At 38.5% G+C, this 20,467-nt stretch overlaps 1 protein-coding gene across 1 annotated transcript; it reads left to right on the top strand.

Annotated features, from left to right (window-relative positions):
* Positions 1-6,006: 6,006 nt before the first annotated feature.
* htra4 (HtrA serine peptidase 4) lies at positions 6,007-19,291 on the top strand. Its single transcript, XM_042420180.1, has 9 exons — positions 6,007-6,809; positions 12,429-12,528; positions 12,635-12,839; positions 15,187-15,381; positions 15,497-15,529; positions 16,325-16,439; positions 16,528-16,585; positions 17,326-17,421; positions 19,079-19,291. Exons 1-9 carry the CDS (start codon positions 6,395-6,397, stop codon positions 19,242-19,244), a joined length of 1,383 nt encoding a protein of 460 aa, XP_042276114.1. The 5' UTR covers positions 6,007-6,394; the 3' UTR covers positions 19,245-19,291.
* Positions 19,292-20,467: the final 1,176 nt, after the last annotated feature.

Raw genomic sequence — 20,467 nt, 5'->3', positions numbered from 1 at the left:
CTTCCCATAATGTAAACAACATCGTAGCGCAACATAATCATGCAGTTTTTCCCCATTAGCACATCTGATATATGGCTTTATGAACATACATTAAATAATGGACTATATATGCTTATATATATATATATATACAGACATATTATGATCAAATATTGTTATTTTAACTATACGTGCTAATATGTAACAGAAATAGTGGTTTGTGTATATTTTGTAATATATTGTAATATGTATGTAATTTTGAATTTCCCTTCAAGGATCTATCTATCTATGTTTTTCTATATGTTGTTTAATATACACTGTAATATATACCAACATATACAACTTTGAGCGTGCAGTTGTGCACAGTCAACCAACAGAAACACTGTACTATCAACCTGTTTAGTACAATATCACACTACAAGACTATAAACCACAGTATTAATTCATTACCTACACTGGGAGAGTCAGATCACATCCTGGATGAGCTCGGTGGAGGTTTGTTGAACTAGTGTGATTGTACCTTCAGGCTGGATGTTGGGTGATACGACCTGGCTGGTAGTCGGTGTTCCAGAGGTCAGGGATCTGTGCAGGCCAGTCAAGCTCTTCCTTGTGTGGTGGCAGTGTCATGTGATACTTGTTTCCTTTAGAATAAGGCAAAGATAAGTGATGATGCAGTATGATAAAAAAGACTTTTTTTTAAAGGGCTCTGTACTTTGTATGACTTCTCCCTGCAAGTACATAATACATAGGTGAATAAGGCTACGTTACTATTAGTGTATTATAGTAGAAGCACAGTATTATCATTAGGTTTGCTTTGGGTTTCATAAGCAATCATAAGTTTTATGCTACTGCTGAAGAGATTTTTTAAAAACAAACAAAAAAAAAAAAAAAAAATTGCATTCAAGACAATTCAATTACTTTTAACCCCTGATATGTATCTACTGTAGTAGCTGTTGTAGTAGCAGTGTTGATAGTATTTTAATCATTACTCATTGTGTATTTGTTGTACCTTACTTACATTTAAGTACCCACTCACAACTTCTTTTGTTCTTGACTGAAGTAAACCATTAGACAAATATATAATAATAATATTAAAATAAATAAATATTTCACTGAATGTGTCGTGGAAAGGTTCACACTGCTACGGAGAATATTGAGTATTATCAAGATCTCTCTTACCAAGCAGAAAGAGTGGATTCAAACTGCGTGCAATCACAGTGTCGCTGACCGCAGTGATGAGAAAATAAGGACACAGATGGACAATCTATGTTTTTTCCAATCAACACAAAATAGAGTCATCTAAAAACTATTGAGCGGCCAATCTGCCACACTGAATCATATCTTCACCGTCGCAAAAGTGAGGATAATGTCAAGAGTTTAAAAAGTTGACTTAACCTTTACAAGAGGTGAAAAGTATTAAATATAATTTCAGCAGCCACTAGCTTTCAAGATGCTACAGACAGCCAAACACTTCCCAAATGATTATCTGTAATAGCGAAGATTCATCTCCCCGTAATGATGTATACGCTGGAAAAATGTAGTGTTTATTTTTTATACAAAGACAGACAGCAGGCAGACATCACTTTAGGATGTATGCTATATTTTGCAGTTTGATGTATCTTGAATAATAATTTTAGAGCATGACTAATACTAACACAGGTTATTCAATGACTGAACCATCTCCATGACAACTGAGAAAACTCTGTCTGCCCATGAAGACCATGAGATGCAGTTGCAGTAGTAATGGGGACTTGAGTCAAGATTATTTTGTCAAACTTGTTCTTTGAGATAAGTGCTAGCTGGATAGGCAGAAGGAAGTGCCGTTTTGTTTCACTTCTATTATTCAGTCTGACATTGTGCTCATGTAAGCCAAAAAGCCTTATCTCTTCAGGCCCCTCGGGGCCAATGGAACAAGCTAGAAACAGAACAATGACACACTAAGTATAGAGTTGTTGTGTACCAACATCCAGCAGACACAGAGCAACTTTAGAGTTCTTGTTGTAGTAATGTTTCTGGCCCCCTCATGAATATTCATTCTTCTTTTTAGCTTCTTTTTAGTCCTCACGTCATTGGAAAACATATAGCACGTTAGCAGATTAGCTGGGCGCTAACTAGTTACTTATAGATGCTGGGCAGGGACGTATGTGTACAGTGGGTTTATCAGAGATGTGAGACTTCTCTGTGGGTTCATTACTACACCTTTCATATTACACATAGCCCTTGGATAAACGGTTCATATTAATATTATTGATGAAAGAGTTATTTCTATTATTCGACGTACAATAACCTGTACAGCTACTGTATATAGATCTTATCCCCTCTTGTAGGGGCCGTTCTCCTGACACTATTTTTCATGTATGTAGTAATTTTTCTGTGTTTGGCACAGGAAGATGATGATGTCATCCTTATTCCCATCTACAACGCTCTGATTAGTCGTTTGTTTTCTCGACCGGAGAAATATCTGAGCACAGGACCGGACATATTAGAATTGCTGTGCAGCGATTCAGACGTCTGGAACCAGGCTACTAGGCTGGTGCTAATGCTGGTAATGTCATTTTTGGCCAGAAACAACTGTCTGTAGGCTCGATTAAACTTTGTAGTTGGTTAGATTTGATCATTCTCAGGCCATAAAACTTCCAAAAAGTTATAACTACTTCCAAAAGTCTTATTTTTTGGTCTGTAGGCTTGTCAGACTGGGAGACATTTTAGACTAAAGCACACTGGTAGAGTGGCAGCAGCATAATAACGACATAATGAACCTAATCACACATACTTATGAGATATTGATAATCACGGTGCAACTTCCTGTATATGACCAGCATATTGATCAGTTATGCAATTAACATGTAATTAATCAAACTGCATCATAACCCCCATATGTTTACCTCTGGCTTGTGTTGTCGAATATATAATAAGACTGTTGTAAAGTGTGGATCCATTTTACACACTGGTTTAAAAAAACTCTTTACTTGGCATCTCTTATTCAGTTCTCATGGCCAAAAAACCCTGCTGTCTATGACAGCCTTAGTTTATAAATTAGATTTCAGTAGATTTCAATGTCCGTCTACGTTACCAAGCGGCAGGATGTGATCAAAGGTTGTTTCGGACCTTCTCTCAGAGAAGCCCCTTGAAGATGACGTGGATGAGTCACACAGAGTTAGTATTTAACAGCTCTCAAGAAATAGCATCAAGTGAGTTCCATCTGTGGGTCAAACAAAGGCAGGAGAGATGCTGGTGTCTGATCGATAGATAGCCATTCTCTCAGTCATAATCAGAGCGGACAATTAATTATCACGTCTAAAAGCCCAAACAAAGAAGATCAGGAGCCGAGTGATGTAGAATGAAACCTGCAACTTCTGAAGAACCCGTCCTGGATCTGAGGTTCATGTAAAGTACAGAACAGGATTGAAAGTGTGACTGAAAAAGGGTTATAGTAGTTTCAAAGGAAAACCAACTGACTAATATAATTAATCATTTCTATTCTATAAAAATCCTTAAAAAGTCGTAAAGTCTCACAGGTTCTGTCTTCAGAACTAAACAGAGATTCTGTCTTGGATCTCAAGTAAACACAAAGTATAAAAAAATGAGAGTTTAACTGAAAAAGTGATTATAAAACTATGTTAAGCTCATGTAATACATCATCATAACTGCCACAATGATCAATTATAAATATGTGTTATGACATAAAGTCTCATGTGCTGGTGATATAATTATCAGTGGGACATTATGTTAAAAACAGGGAACCTAAAATTCTTTTCCTGTTGTTTATCTGAGCTCCAAAAATAATTGCTGAAAAATACATTTTTTGACTCAAACATGTCAGTTATGTCACAGTTATGAGGTTTCATTCTGTCCAATTCATGGCCAGCTGTCACCTCCTCTTTGAATAACTAAATAAGGTACCAAAACATTTTTCCACAACCTGGCTTTACTACTGCTGGTAGATAATAATAAATAATAAATGACAAACAAACAAAAAAACATGATTTCAATTATCAATTATCAAATAAGCTTGTTTTTCAGATTGTCTTATGTTATTTACACGTTTATCTCAGGATAGTGGTTCAACTGTGATGGTTCAAGGAATAATGTGAATTGTTACAATAAAATAAAGAAGATAATAAATCATACTGGACATTTCATACATTCCAAATTTTGTAGGTAGCGATTTAAATCTCCTATGTGTGGGATTAAATTGTCATTGTTTTGGTTTTCTGACCCACAATTTTCACTTCCACATACCTCTTCAGCATATTTCCAGCAGCAGCTGTTGTCAGCAAAAAGCTCACTGGAACCAATCTTCCCAGCACCAATCAGTCCACAGACAAAATTAGCAACTAGCTGGTGACGACAGCAGAGAAATTAGCTGCTACAGATCTAAAAACAGAGTCGATATTGGACTTAGATTCATTGGAGTGACCAGAAACATGACACCAAATGAATGTTAATGTTGCTCTTTGTCTCCTGGATGTGTAAATAGGCATCTGCTTGCTAACATGTTCAACATAACAACTTTAAAAGGTGATAATATGTTTATGTCGTGTTTCCACCTTGTTGTATTTCCCCAAGTAATCATAACACATAAATTAATACTGCTTTAAATGGTAGAGAGCCTGTCATTTCAGACCAGAGGGTAACCTGAAGGTAACCTGCAGTATAAATGAATGCAGAGCTCAATACTGTTGACACAAGCATGTTCTTTACCCAGCTTCCCGCTGTCATCCATTATAGTTGTCGAGGAGCAATAATATTAGCAGCAGCATATGTTCTCAGGCTGTTGTGGCTCTGACCCTTCACCACCCCCTTCTGTTAGCTGCTTGAGCAGTAATCTTGGTAATATGGCACGCTGTATGATCGACACCTAATGACCAAAACTCAGGACTGGGAACCTGCTGTCACTCTCAAATTCTCAGCTATTATTGTTTTGTGATACTGGTAAAGGTCAGCAGTGTTTGTTATAAACATTTCAAACTGATCTCAGCTGATACAAGCACAAATATTACTGGTTGGGCCTTTAAAGGTGCATCAGGAAATCATCAGCCCACTAAATTAGAGTCCTTGGTGCAATTAAAATAAATCAAAAGATAAATAGCCTCCACAATGTGCTTTACATTATCAGTCACCGGGTCCAATTTAGAGGAAAATCTGCCAAATAGAATGTGGCAGCATGTTGTCTGAAAACCAGGCAGAAAATACTGTAATGTCTGTAGTTACGTATGCCTTTCTGCTTAACCCTGCATTCATTGATTGTTCTGATCATCTTATAAAGTGGTTATGACAAAAATGTTAACAAACAGATGCCTATTTACACAACCGGCAGAAATGGTGCAACGTTAGCATGTTTCTGGCTAGCTTTCAGCTCTGGTTTGGTCTCCACCAAACCAGTTGCTAACATTGTCTGGCTGCTGTTTGATATGGGGCAGGTAGTACACAGTGGGTTTTTTATTAAAAACAGATGCCTGCTGAGCTGAAAGTAGCAAAAACTATCTGTAGACTGAAATCATAATTTGTAGGTTCATCTCTACAAACAACCGCTTTTACATTACACAGAATCATTTGATCCATTTTTATTTTAAAAATATTGATTAGTGCAGCTTTAAAGCATCTTCACACTGTTTAATACAGTTTTTAATTACCTGTGTACGGTTCAAATTTGGCAAAAATGTGTCCATATCAGCTTGTAAGAGTTTTATAGGGGACTTTCTTGGAGGCTAATACATTCTTGAGTTCATTATTATAAGTAATATTTTCTTTTTTCATAGTTTGTCCTGTTATTTCTCTCTTTTTTCTGCCTCTCTGTAATTATTTTTCTTATCTTTCCATCTGTTAATTGGCTTTTTGTATATTTCTGTCTGTAATTTTGGGTCTATGGTAATGTGATACATATATAATGATAAAGTCATTTAAGGTCATGTGCCATGCCAACTCCAAAAAACACATTGAAGTGTTTTGTTTATGAAGAATATAATAATGATATGCACTATGTAGAACATACTGTAAATGTCAATTATAATTGGCCCCCTGGTTCACAGCAGCTTTAAATGCCAGCGTTAAACCTGCCAGATTATAAAGAAAACCTTTTGCTCCACTTATCACTTGCAATTTTGTGTGAGTGGGAGGCAGAGACTACATCGCCTTTGGGTCTCCACATAAAAAAAAAACCACACAGCCTACCATCAAACCTGAAGCATCTGGATTCCGTGCTAGTGACATAATGACACAGCACACATGATGAGTCTAGTATCAGCATGCTGATACTGGAAGATCACTGGCCTTTAGCCAATCCTCTGGGCCATACAGAACAGCGCTGACATTATCTTGATGGTGTAAACTGAACTTTTATCGGTGAGGACATAAGCACCGGGGCTAGACATACTTCCACCCACTAGAAGAGGAAGACTTTTGCGAGTTCAGGATGAATTTTGTGGCTTATTTCAGCCTCCTCTCCTCCGCAGTTCACGCAGGCCTGCTGAGAAAAAGACAAACATGCCCGCAGGTTTGTGATGCTGCTCGGTGCCCCGTCCTGCCTCAGACTTGTTACTACGGCCAGGTGAGGGACGGATGCGGCTGCTGCGTGGTGTGCGCGGCTGGGGAGGGTGAAGTGTGCGGGGAGCGGGGCCTCTCCTGCGGGGACGGGCTGCGGTGCGACTCTGTCCCGGGGAAGCTCCGGAGACTCCAGGGCACGTGCATATGCGCCTCATCCGGTCCGGTTTGCGGCAGCGACGGCAGGACCTACCCCAGCATCTGCCGCCTGAGAGCCGAGAACATGAGGGCCGCGCTCGGAGAGACCGCCCCGGTCATTCTGATCCAGAGAGGTCGATGTGAGTCAGGTGAGTTTTGGAGGTTCTTCTGCAGATGACATGAGGTACATGGAAAGATTGTGGAATAGATACCTAATTGGTTAAAAAAAAGTATATTTATGGTTAGGTAGAAATCATTAGGACGGCTGCACAGGACACGTCTCACACCAACCTGAGTCACCTGAACACCACCTGCTGCTGCTCAGTAGTTATGAAGTAAGCAGAGAGATTGAAATAGTTTGCTAAAAGTACTGAATAGATGGGTGAAATATCCAGCTTCTGCAAACTTGACTGAAACTGACGAAACAAATGACCAGAGAGAAACTCCTGCACAAGACTCATCATCACCTGTACTCTTTAATTTGACTTGAGAAGCTAGTAGGACATTCTGGAGACTGTGTGAGACTGTTATATCGGATGAAAATGATATATATATCTAGAATATGTATCTCTGCGGAAAGCTTGATATAGTGTGCCTCCAGTGCTCTGCATGTTCATACTCAGAAGAGCAACAAGACGAAATGCAGTCAGTGATGGTGTTTAATTCTCCTGAGGGAATTCCTGCACCACGCTGCTGTGCAAATATATCTTCTTCATTTTTCTACCCTGTCCAATCCATTTTCATAATGTGCAGTTTCTTATCATAGTCACCCATAGAGGAGAAAGAATTCATCATGCGTTAGGCCTCCTACTGCCTTTCTTTTCTTTATGAGCAGGTATGCAAAAACTTGCAGAGATGCTACAGAGTTGTTTTAATGAAGCCTGGTTACCAGTCATAGTAGTCACAGGAAAACAATGTGACTGTTGTGATGATGTAATTATGTAATAACTTTCCTTTCTCTTCGTTTTTAAATCATAAAATAGAGCCGAAATAAAGTATAGCAACCCAGCTAATTAGATGTGCCCCGTTTGTTCATTTAAGGTTCTGGTGTCTCTGCTCACTGAGCGTTACATGATTTCTGTCAAGAACACTAGAGTTGGATTGCAAATGGAGACAGTAGTACAAATTGACTCTGCAGTAAGGTACCACTCCAATTACCCGAGCAGGACTGCTCCCTGCTGCAACTATATGACATATACGCAATGCATAGCCATGAAAATGAAAAATAATATGAGTGAGCGAGTGCTTAGGAAGACTGGTGTACTGTCTTGTTTTAATCATCTAGTTGCTGCTTAATAAAAGTTTTTTTTTCTACCACAACAAAGCAGAGTGGCTTGATGTTATAGGAATCTCTTCAGCTTTTTGGGAAAAACTAAAGTGTGCATTCAGAATCCCCAAATCCAAACCAGTAATTAGTAACTAGTAATTCTGATAAACAAACCTTTCAAACTAACACAACAGTTATCTTCAAACTTCTGTATCGCATGCTACCGATGCAGAGCAGGTAAAATCAGGACAATGTGGTCATGTGACTGGCAGAGAGCAGTGTGTATGTCTAGAGGCCTGTCAGTTCATTTCATCACCTTCTATTGCTGCTCAGTTACCAGGGTGATCAGGAAACAGACAAGCCAAAAAAAATTGTGACATATCTACAACTTGTCTTTCTGCTTAATGCAAGATAAGTGTGTGTCTGAGTGTGTGAGAGAGAGAAAGAGCATCATTATCCTGCATTTACCATAATACTGAACAGAGACAGCTCGTACTTTGAACCGCTGATTGTGTTCTCTATTAGCTGTTTTGTTTATTTCTGTTAGTTGAGATATTGTCATTGCATAGAGGGTCATGTGTTCACTTTCAATCCTCTGAAAACCTCATAAACAGTATGTTTGATGTCTGCACTCACTATTTAATTATCTTGAAAGCCTCGGCTGGTTTAACTGTTTTGTTAAAGCCTTGGGAAACAATATTTATGTTGCAATTCAGTATGTTCTAGTTTTATGTAGGTGCTCGTCCTCTTCATAGCTTCAAGTCTGGGGTCAAAGCAAAACAGCTCTTATATCTAAAATGCTTTTTGCAAAATGATTGAATTGGCGATGACTCTGATCTGACTTCTTGGTTAAGAAAAAGAAGAGGTAACAAAAAACTAAACCTTCTAACTAACTTTTCTAACTAAACTAACATTTTTCATTCTGTCTGGGGCTGCTATGAAACCACCATGTTTCCAATCATTTTTTCTTCAATTGACCACACAGTTTTTTTTTTAAATGAGCATCAGTTTACAGTAAAAGTGTCCTTTCACTACTCTGCACACATTTTTAAAGATGAATGTATTCAAAAACCAGCTCAGCTTTTTGGGCAGTTGATCCTCATCTTGCTATAACTCTGCACAGCGTTGCCTATTTAAACACAAGAGTATTTCTTATACACTTCAATGTGTGAGTGGGGGCAGAGCAGTATCACCATGGAGTTACCTGATGAGTCACTGCATCTTCATTGAAAACTTCTGCAAAATATGCCAAATAATCATACTGATATAATTCAACAAGTTTATCATCAACACTAGTTTATAATGAGCAGGCTGTCATAGCAGGCTGTAAACAACACTCGTTAGCTTCACTATGTGAACAAACTGAACAAGTTGCACAAATGACAATGATGAAATCTTGGTCGCCATCTCCTGAATCATCACTTTCAGCTCCTGCCTTCAGGGAGACGGTGTCCCTGTGCAAAGAAAAATAGTACATCAGTTAAACACAGTAATTAATGGACATGCCAGTATTGTTTTGAATGCCATGTATCTGGCACTTTACTTCTTAAATTGGTCTTAAATGATTTCTAGCAATTTATTCCTTCTGTCTTTTTTTACAAAGTTGCATCTAATATAGTTTAAAATGTTTTTGTAACATACAACGTGAATGATGTGATGTTGATATTGATTGCCATATGAACTGCCATGAAGTTGATTTTGATTGATAAATGCTATCGCTATCATGGCAATGTGCTCACAGTGACAACGCAAACATGCCGATGTTTAGCAGGTCACCATCTTAATTTAGGGCATTAGCATGCTAACATTTGAGACAAAACTGTCTCCTAGAAATTACATTGATAAACTATTAATTTGCAACACAACATACATAGAAAACGTAATGCTGCCCAGATAACGCTGAACATAATTACATTATAACATCAAAACACCAACTTAGTACTATAGAAAAACAATTTCACAATTTCCAGGAGACAAGGTTTGATGGAGTTATGCAGGTTTTTAAAAATTTTTTTTGACCATTTCCTGCATTGAAAATGGAAAGCTGAGGGATCCCCAGAGTTAATAGAATTCACCCTGAGGAGGACATGTGCGTACCAAATTTTATGGCAGTCCATCTAATATTTGACAGAACATTTCACCACAAGCGTAACACCGCTTGTGGAACTAACGGAAAAGTCAGGGGATCACCAAAGTAATCAAGATTCATCCTCTGGGCACCATAAATGTCTGTACAACATTTAATGGCAATCCAACAGATGTTAATTTGAGATATTTCAGTCTGGAGCAAAGTCACGTTTTAAATATTCTGGCATTAAACAAATATGATTAGTCCACCATAAATGGTGACCATATTCACCACTAGTTGGTAGAGATGGCTTAACTAATGCACATCTGTAATGGAAACAAATGTGAATCTAGTGTGGGATTTGTGTGGCACTCTATAAGGAGATTTACATTTGTTTTACAATTTGGAGACTCAATAACAGATTAGATGACATGCCGAGTATAAGTGGTATTCATCTGATGGGTTATACACAATTGTACAAGCTGGCATGGCTATACAGTGTAATTGAGATAATAGAGAAAGCTACACGATCTCCTGCCAATGGAGAGCATATTGTTGATTTGTTAGTGGAGCTCTCTGACAGGCAAAAATAGTTGGTGTTCTGCCAAAGTAGTTCTTGGCAATAGGCACCATGTCATTTGCATTTAAGGCTGTTTCTGCAGAGACAAGTTTATTCATGCAATTTTGTAAATACAACATCAGTCAGTGAATGCAGGGGCTTCAGGACAGAGATTACACAAGATATTATTGGGGAGGAGATTGTACTGCCCCGAGGTGGCACAACGCAGGTGTCTACAGCAGGTTGCAGTTTCAATGAAACCCTACCTGTACAATCCAACTGTTGAGAATTGATCCTCCAGTTCCTCTTAAAGACAAACAGCTAGTATAGAAATAGTGTGTTGGCAGGGCAACAGAGACAAATATGTGGCTTTAACATGTATTGTTCTATAATCTGATCTGTGGGTTTATGAGGAGGTGTGTTTGTGCTTGCAAATTAGTCCATGATTTCAGTGTAATTATCACCCACTAAAGCGCAGAAGAAGAGCAATGAAGTGCCACTACTTGCCTGAGAGGTAAGACATAGTGTAATCTACACTGAGAAAGCATGAAGTATTTACTCATATGATAAGAAGTTAATGGAAAATTATCTGTCTCACCTCTCACTATTTTCTATTGCATCACTGCCAAATGCACATCTCACTAATATGTTTTAGATTTTATGTGGACAAGGCAGGAACGATATATTAAAAAAGTTTATCCACACTGAGTTAATTGAGTTAATCAGTCTAAAAGCCAAGCTAGCTACTCTGTAAGCGCAAAAGCTCGATCTTGCAGGTAATGGACTGCAATGACTCAAAGACAGGCAGGTTAAATTAAAGCAAAGTTAGCTGTATTTGTAGTTTGTCAGGTAGGAAAAGGTCCAAAAACAGCCATAACAAGCAGGCAGAAACAAGTGATAAGAAGGCCAGATGAATACATAATAGACATTTGTGGGAGCTGAGGGTTTATATGCTGGGGAGCTGATTAGGGGACTGGTGATATGTGCTCAGGTGGGAGTCAGGTAACGGCTGAAGGTGGGAGAGACTGAGGACTACTGTAGGGCAGGGAGGGAATAGCAGGCTGTGAAATGAGTTAATGACAAATAAAAATGTTGCAAGTAATGTTAGGAACTGGTCGTAGCTTAAGCCAGCTGAGCTTTAAAATAAATGCTCTGATCCAAAAATGTTAACCTCAAGGTGACACTAGATTAAAGGTCAGGGGATCCCCAAAGTCATGAAGATACATCATCTGGGAACCATTGATGTCTGTACCAAATTTTATGCCAATCCATTCAACAATATTCTAAATAAATGAATGAAGGAAGTTTTTATGATTGTGTCATGCGTGCAATTAAAACCAGCTCACATGGGCTCACATGATACCACAAAATCATCCAGAATGCTGCATTCTTCATGTCCCCCTCAGGATAAATTGCAACGACTTTAGTGAACCCATAACTTTTTATCTAGCCCGTCAAAATGTCAGTTTGTCTTATAGTTTCGTTTATGACCAAATACCTGCAAAATGAATGACATTCTCTTCAGCCTCAGCTGTGCTTTGTGTTTACTGCCATCTAGCAAATGTTAGCATGATACATGCTAAACTAAGATGGTGAACATGGTGAACATTACACCTGCTGTTTACCATTATCTTTGTGAACATGTTAGCATGTTGATGTTAGCATGTTACCATCTCTCAGGTTGTAGACTCAGTCTTCCTAAAAGGCCAAAGTTGTAGATATTTTACTCAAAACCAAAAATGTCAATCTCCTGGTGGTACTATGAGGAAAATAAACAAAGTCACTAGCATTCATCCACAGGGCACAATTAATATCTTTACAAAATTAATTTTGTGAAACTTTTTGTCTTTATTTGTCGTCATGTGTCCTCAAAGGAATGCAACATCCAGAGAGCATGCGCTACAAATTCAACTTCATTGCAGATGTGGTGGACAAGATTGTTCCAGCTGTGGTTCATCTTGAGCTTTTCCAAAGGTAAAAACCAAGTGAAGCAAGAAGAAGACAGAAAATTAAAAGTGTGGCCCTCAGTGTGTCTTTGATAATATAAAACAATCTTTTCATTTTGCGATTCTCCTGCCAGACTGCCGTATTCCAGCGAGGAAGTCTCTGTGTCGAGCGGCTCTGGGTTTGTTGTGTCAGAAGACGGCTGGATCGTAACCAATGCGCATGTACTCACCAACAAGCAGCGGATAAAAGTAGAGCTGAAAAGCGGTTTTCAGTACGACGCTACAGTCAAGGACGTGGACCAGAAGATGGACATTGCACTCATCAAAATCGAGACAGATGTGAGTGCCCAGTGTTTTCACTCACCTCCCCAAGGGGCCTTAGTCTAAATTCTGCCTTGTGTTTTCCTCTGGCCTGGCAGCTTGTCATCAGCGGCTAACATCAAAGTCTCATAATCCTGCACAGAAAGTGGGGCAGATATTCCATGGAGAAAGTCATCAAGGGCCACCAGAATTAGACTATTCCTTAGCATGGTCAATCTGTCATCTGAAAGTCCCGGGGGGGGGGGGGTATTTGGTCATGTCTAGTAAATTCAAAGCTTCAGCTATTTTTTGTGTATTTGCAAGAGCCCCTCTGAATAAAACATGTCACTGCTCAGACATGCTCTTACACAACCAACTGCTTTGTATGGTAGAATGGGCCCTACTCCTGACCACTTCAGTCAGACTTCACTCAGCATGAAGCAGATGATTAGCATTTTTAGTACTGATCTGAATACAAGAATATGTCACGATCACAAGGCACAAAACCAGAGTCACTGTCTTTGACTGCTATAAAGGTGAGGGAATGTATCTTACCTGGGAGTGGTGACAGCTGCACAATGTTATAGCTCTGTTACATTCCTAGTAGAGGGTCTTTTTAAGCTTGCCTAAAAGGCAAATTTGTCTTGACATAAGGCTCCATGCCCCAGGAGATGTGGCCATAAATTTAGCTGAGCATTACTGTATAATCCACCCCACAGATAAACGGCTTCAGCCTAGTATACGAGGAGAGAGGCAGAGACAAGCGAAGGCTTAGTTTAGTTTGGTTTATTGAACAAATCCCATGATAAAATCATATAGATTGAAGCTTATAAAAGAAACAAACACTCATTTCCAATGCAGAGCACCTGTTTTGTACCAGGAGAATACACTGGGCTTGAGAAGGAAATTGTTGAAATTGTTACTAACCAGAGATTGTTTTATTTTTACACCAAATGTTTAATAGGTATACCTGTCCTGATGACTCGTTAGAAAATGAAATAATATTCAGGATAATATTGGGTAGGGTTACAAGTTAGCTTCACTTATTGTTCTAATTTGAGTGTCACAATCATTTCTAGGAGGTAGAGCCGCCAACAGAAATGTCACTGATGGAAGTAAACCTTTTTAATGGACGGGGTGAAATATACTGTCTTTAAAGTCAAAGTTTGAAGTCATAAAACCTTAAAGTACTTCTTGAAGACATTTCTGCAGAGGCTGTCGGAACCTCTTCAACAATCGTCTTTGAATCATACTTTTAGATGATCTGGATGAAAACTATTCACTAAAGGTTACATAAAGAATCTGCTTCATACAAAAACATTTCACTTTTTTGCTCTCAGACATAAAGTATTTTACAGAAAGAGTCCACATACCTACTTATGTCTCAGCCAGGTTGTTTTTCACCTCCATACAAAACGATCCATACTGAATAATTTACAAAAACAATTGTAAGAGACGTTTTCAGATCTTCATGCAAAACTGTTTGATAAAGGTTGAGAAGCCGACCTCCTTCCTAAAGACATCAACGCAATGTGATACGACTTCCTGTCTTAGAGGGGACAGTCATTATTCTTCAATCTACATTTCTATTAACATTAAATGTATTTATTCTCTTGCATATCTTGTATTATGAGTCTCCGTAGTGCATGTTTTAAGGATGTCCTGAATGATGTATTTATTAATATTAATATGTTCATCTTATTATTTGTTCTGCATGCATCATTATAAATGATCTCAGTAACTTTGTAGGGAGACTCTGTAACATCTGTCCAGGGACTACAGATGAAAAATAGCCTCTTAGCTAACTCTGGCGCATTTACAGCAGTATTTATTAATGTGCACTGTCCCTGTTAAATAAATAAACAAACAAACAAACAAATAAATAAATAAATTGGTACCACAAGAGATTGCTTGTCAGGTAAGCATAGGTATTTTGACAAAACAATCCCAAGTCAAGGTCGCTGCATTGCTTTCAACTGGATCACATGGTCAGTTTGCTCAGTTGTCATGGCGATGAATCTGCAAGCTCAGTAGCATTTCAAGGACCTCTCGTGTATGCTGGTTTAAAAGAATCACTCTTGACCTTCATATTTGCAGTTTGAAAAAAAAAAACCAATCCCAACTCAGAGACAAATAACTTACTTTTCCAGATCTTTCAGCCTTATCACATGGCCTTCATCATCAAAATGAAAACAAGTCGTTTGAAGCATTTTAACAATCAACCAATGTGACTTTTGTTTTTAAATGTTGGCTTTCTCACTAAGCAGAGGCTCAGCCGTCTGTAGCCTTGCTGACCTTGTATGACATCTATCAAGGTGAGCTAGTTAACCTTCAATCATCCCACCATGAAACACTCGATGTCCTCATGTCTTCTGCTTCGCTGCAGAGTCCCCTGCCTGTGCTACGTCTTGGCCAGTCCTCAGACCTGCGTCCCGGTGAGTTTGTGGTCGCTGTGGGAAGCCCCTTCTCTCTGCAGAACACAGTCACCACCGGCATTATCAGCACCGCCCAGCGCAACGGCCTGGAGCTCGGCTTCAAGGACTCTGACATGGACTACATCCAAACTGACGCCATCATTAATGTCAGTGAGACCGATGATAATTCCCCTCTCTCGGTTCTGCATGTCATGTGATCTATCTGGATAGTTTCTGTTTTTATTCAACAATGAGTAATTCTGTTGCTCTGTTGATTCACAGTACGGCAACTCTGGTGGTCCACTTGTCAACTTGGTAAGAGGATTTATTGTGTTATATCTTGTGTAAAAGGTTAACAATAATAACAATAATATATTTCATTTGTTACACACTTTAATTATCATTCATAGTGCTGCAGTATTAATAACATAGAACACACAATAAGAGTTAAGATGAATAGAAAAGTTCTCAGGCCTTTTTTTATAACAGAGTCTGGGGTCTGTGCTGCTCTCAGATGGTTAGGAAGGTTGTTCCACAAGAGTGCTGCAGCAGAGCTCGTCATTTGCATATTTGCTATGCTCTCTGCTACGTAGGTGATCGTTCTTGTTTTATTTATGACAGTGAGGACTAAGGTCATGATTTTGTTTTATTTAATACCCACAGCCTCCAGTCTGCTCCCTCAGGTTGAAGATTAAGCCTCCCTCGCAGTATTTTAGCACAAGACCTGATTATGGAGGTCTTTGCATTGTTACTGCAGAATAGAATCATACAGATGGTACATTCATTTATCAAGGTTGCTGCCTCCAGCTTCCGCTCCCCTAAAAATGCAGTTCTTTCTAAAGGAGAACAGTTGCCATACCGACGGTACATTTTATAAACTGTGCTTCACTGTTAAAACACAGATAGGTTACTACAATAACCAAGACTGATGTTTTTTGGTTGGTGAAAATAACACTTAATAGACTAAGAGTGGTGTTATGTGCACTGGAAGAAAAAAAGAGGGAAATTACTTTCACTGCTCTTTCCTTTCTCCATGTAGCAAAGCTATGAAGTCTATGAAACACTTGAGACCACAATCTCACGGCTCTCCTTCCACTCCCTGTTTAACAGGATGGAGATGTCATCGGCATAAATACTCTGAAAGTGGCAGCTGGAATTTCTTTTGCGATTCCTGCAGACAGAATACGTCAGTTCCTCGCTGAATCCTACAACAGACAAATCAACGGTGAGGATGTTTAATCACTGCTTCTGATTTTATCACAGGAACTAGATATATGATGATCTCATTCATACATGTGGTCATTTGTTTTTAGGAAATACAGGGCAAAAGAAGAAATACATAGGCGTCCGGATGCTGCAGCTTTCATCACTGTAAGTAAATAACAGAAGAGCTCAATTTAATTTTAGCAAGACATACATACATTTTACAACTATGAGAAAATTACATTTAAATTAAAGCAATAGTTCAACATTTTGGGAAATTCGCTTCATCGCTGTCAGGATGTAGCAGGGATGAGCATACAAACAAAAGCTGACGGGACAGTCGTGCCTCCAACAGAACAGGTTTAACAAGACAAAAACTACTGAAAACCAGACCTTAAATACAAAAGAAACTAATCAGGGGATAATGGGGAACAGGTGACTAGACACAAGGGTAGGCTGGGGGTGATTGGCTGAGTGAAACACAGGGAGCAGGGCGGGAAAACCAAACCAGGAAACCAAAAAACACAATACTCAAAGCCACCGGAAACCCAAAAGAACCAAACAAAGTCCAGGCAGGATGTGACATTCATGAGAGGATCAATATCCATCATCTCGTAAAACTCTTGGAAAGAAAGCAAAGACAGCATATTTCCTAAAATGTTTGACCATTGCTTTAATATTGTCATAATTCAACAGCGATATTTCAACCTTGAATTGATTATTTTCCATCATTCAAACTTGTTAGCTAAACATTTCATTATTTGCTTTCAAGTAGTTGTTTTAATTGGCAGATGTGTATTTTACATGGTGAGTTATGGTGAGTAAGATGAGTTCAAATATGAAGTTGTCCTCTCTGGGATTCACAGTTTCTACATTACTGTAATCTGTTTTCCTTCATGTGTGTCCAGTTTGATCAGAGATCTGAGAGAACGACAGAGTGAATTTCCAGATGTGAGCTCAGGCGTTTATATCTATGAGGTGATACCTGGAACAGCTGCATCCAGGTAAGAGTCAAGCTACAATCTCTACTACACTATGTTACTGATATATACTTCCACCTCTCATATGATGGAGTGAAGAACCTTAACTGATTTTAATAACATTCAAAGCCCCACTGATCAATATTTTTTATATATTAACAGCAGATCAAATGACTACATGTAATGTGAAAGGAGTCGAGAATAATCCAAGACTCAGTGGAGCTTTGAAGCATCTTCAGCTCTGAAACTTTACTGTTTTGGTTCACTCTCACTGCTTTCATGAACCTTACTTGCAATAGTAGCGAGCAGCTGTTCACCACAAATGTGGCTGCAGCACCACTCCTGGTACCCCTGTTGACTCTGTACAGGACATAAGTTTAATTTCATTGTTAGATATTTTGTTAGTGAGCCGAGTTTCTGATAAAGTAATAACATCAGGTTCATACTGATCAAACCACGCTCGAAAGAAATCAGGCTCCTGATATTCAAATGAATTATGTTCAGTCCTGTAACACCATCCAGTTTGACACTAAAAGTTTAAAAGGATTCTCTCACTGATCAAACAAAGCAAAGCAGCAGCGCCGCAGTCATGACACGCGTCAAGTGCCGACCCAACAGGAAGTGTCGTGCTGCAAAGCGTCAGTATATTAGTTACCTGGATTTAACTCCAGTTGTGAGCACAGCGCAGGATAATGAAATGCCGCGGGTGAGTTGTAGTTGTCTATTTTTGATTAATAACTTAAAAAAATAATAATCTGAGATCCAATCAACCAACAATTAATTCATTTTTGCCTTGTAGATACAGTTGAAACTACAGTGAAAAGCACGTAACAAACTAGTGAATAACAGCTGTAGTTGAGCCAAAATTGTACTGAAGAACAAAACAGCTTCCTATCTGGAAAAAAATGTGTTTTTTCAGTGACAGCAATGCTGGAAATAGGACAGTGGCGTGAAGTATCGCAGCGTGGCACGTCAACATAAGCTGCTGTACATAGAGAATAATATGTTTTAGCCTTTACTCAGTTTGACCCAGCGTTGGCAGTAAGAAGACGGTCAGCTGACATCTGTGGAGGACAGAAACTGCCAAAATCAAAAAAAATTCAAAAAGAAATAAATCAGTAATTAAACTAATATGTCATTAAATTCACCAAAAATAATATTAAAAATATAATAAAATGTGACATAAATTGATATTTCCTTTTTAATTTACTTCTATTTATTTACATTTGTATTAATGTCCCTATTTATTTACTTTTTATTTATTAATTTATTATTTAATTTTCCATTTATTTATTTATTTATTAAATGTATTTATTTATGTATTTATTTCTGTATGTTTCTTCGTATTTTCACCCCATTTATTTACTCAAAGTATTTATTTCTGTATTTTCTTTTACATTTCATTATGCATGTCTGCTTCATCATGTAATGTCTATAACCGTGTCAAAGTGAGGGATTTACACGGATCTTTCTCCTCTCAGCTGACCTCAGGGGGGGGGCTCCAGACCTTGTTGTTAAATGTGCCTCACAAATAAACCTGCCTTGTCTTGCGTTGCCTTCAGGGAACCTGACGCAGGAGAGGACTCGTCTAAAGCTTGATGATCTTTTCCTCAAGGTGTGAGATGAACCCAGCAGGGTTGGGACTGTTTCATTAAGACTTTATGTGGTGTTTTCTCCGCAGCGCCGGCATGATCGACCACGACATAATCATTGGCATCAACGGGCGGCCCGTCCACACCATGCAGGAAGTGAGCGAGGCCGTCCAGAGCGGCGCCGCGCTCTCTGTGGTGGTGAGACGAAAGGATAGCGACATAACGCTAACTGTCATTCCTGAAGAGGCAAACTAAACCTACAGGCTGTAAATGTCACCCATTAAAGGAAAAATGTACTTTGATATATTGTACCACCTGTAGAAGCAGCTGCTGGTGATGTTTCCATCGTTACTCGATGTTGTGTGGTGCACTTTAGATTAGTCGATTAATCAATTAGTCAGAATGAATCGCCAACTATCCAGTCTATTCTATTTTCTGGTCTCTTCAGTCTTTATGATAGTAAACTGAATATCTTCAGACTGTCGGGACAAAACGAGACATTTGAGTGATTTTTCAGACGTTTTATAGACCAAACAACTAATTAATCAATCAAGAAGATAATCAACAAATGAATCAATAAGGAAAATAATCTTTAGTTGCAGCCATAGAAATAATGAAAGGTGTAACGGGATCATATTTCCTACGAGCAGACGGCTGTTGATTATTTACTCGGGTGAAGCTACAGGCGCTACATGCTAGCAATGTCGTTGTCTAGCTTGGTGAACTATGTGTTGACTCCAGTTATAGAAGACGGCAACATTTACTCGACAGTTAAATCAGAAAAGCAAAACCTTTGACTTGAAAGAAACAAGTTAATTTAAATTTAACATTAATTTTGAATGTACATTCATTTCCATACATACATATATACATACACACATACCTGCTCTGGTTAAGTTGTGAGAATATACAATATATCCCTGAGACATAAGCCTACTTCTTATTTTCTAATCTATTTCTGACAAGCAACATATTTGGTTTTCTGTAAACTCTCACAAATGCTTAATACAACATAATATAGAAATAACTGTGCATAATATATATTTACATATGATGACATAAAACGGCGGTTGTACCGGTGCAGTTGCTCTCAGGTTGCATTCAGTTAACAGATGACAGAACTTTACTCTGCAATTTACTCCAAATGTTACATAAACATTTACACACAACATTCTAAATATGTTTATTACGACCACTGTAACAGTGTAAAATATTGACAACATACATACATATACTGAGAAACAGACAAGAGAGTTAAATACCTCCATAAAATGGGTACTTAAAATCTCACAAGCTGATTGGTCGATAGCCGTAGTATAATGAGCTTACAGTTCTATTTTTAATTATCACTCTGCAGCAACCATTAAAACCATAAGCTATTCCTAAAAATGTAACTTTATATGTCATAAAATAGATGAATTTAACATCAGCTTTGATCTTTGTGGACTGTGGAGCAGCGGATGCAGCAGTTCTTGGGT

Source organism: Thunnus maccoyii, chromosome 9, assembly GCF_910596095.1.
Source record: "Thunnus maccoyii chromosome 9, fThuMac1.1, whole genome shotgun sequence".
Classification (NCBI taxonomy): Eukaryota; Metazoa; Chordata; class Actinopteri; order Scombriformes; family Scombridae; genus Thunnus; species Thunnus maccoyii.
The sequence above is the reverse complement of the archived record's forward strand: the minus strand, read 5'-3'. Positions and strand labels throughout refer to the sequence as shown.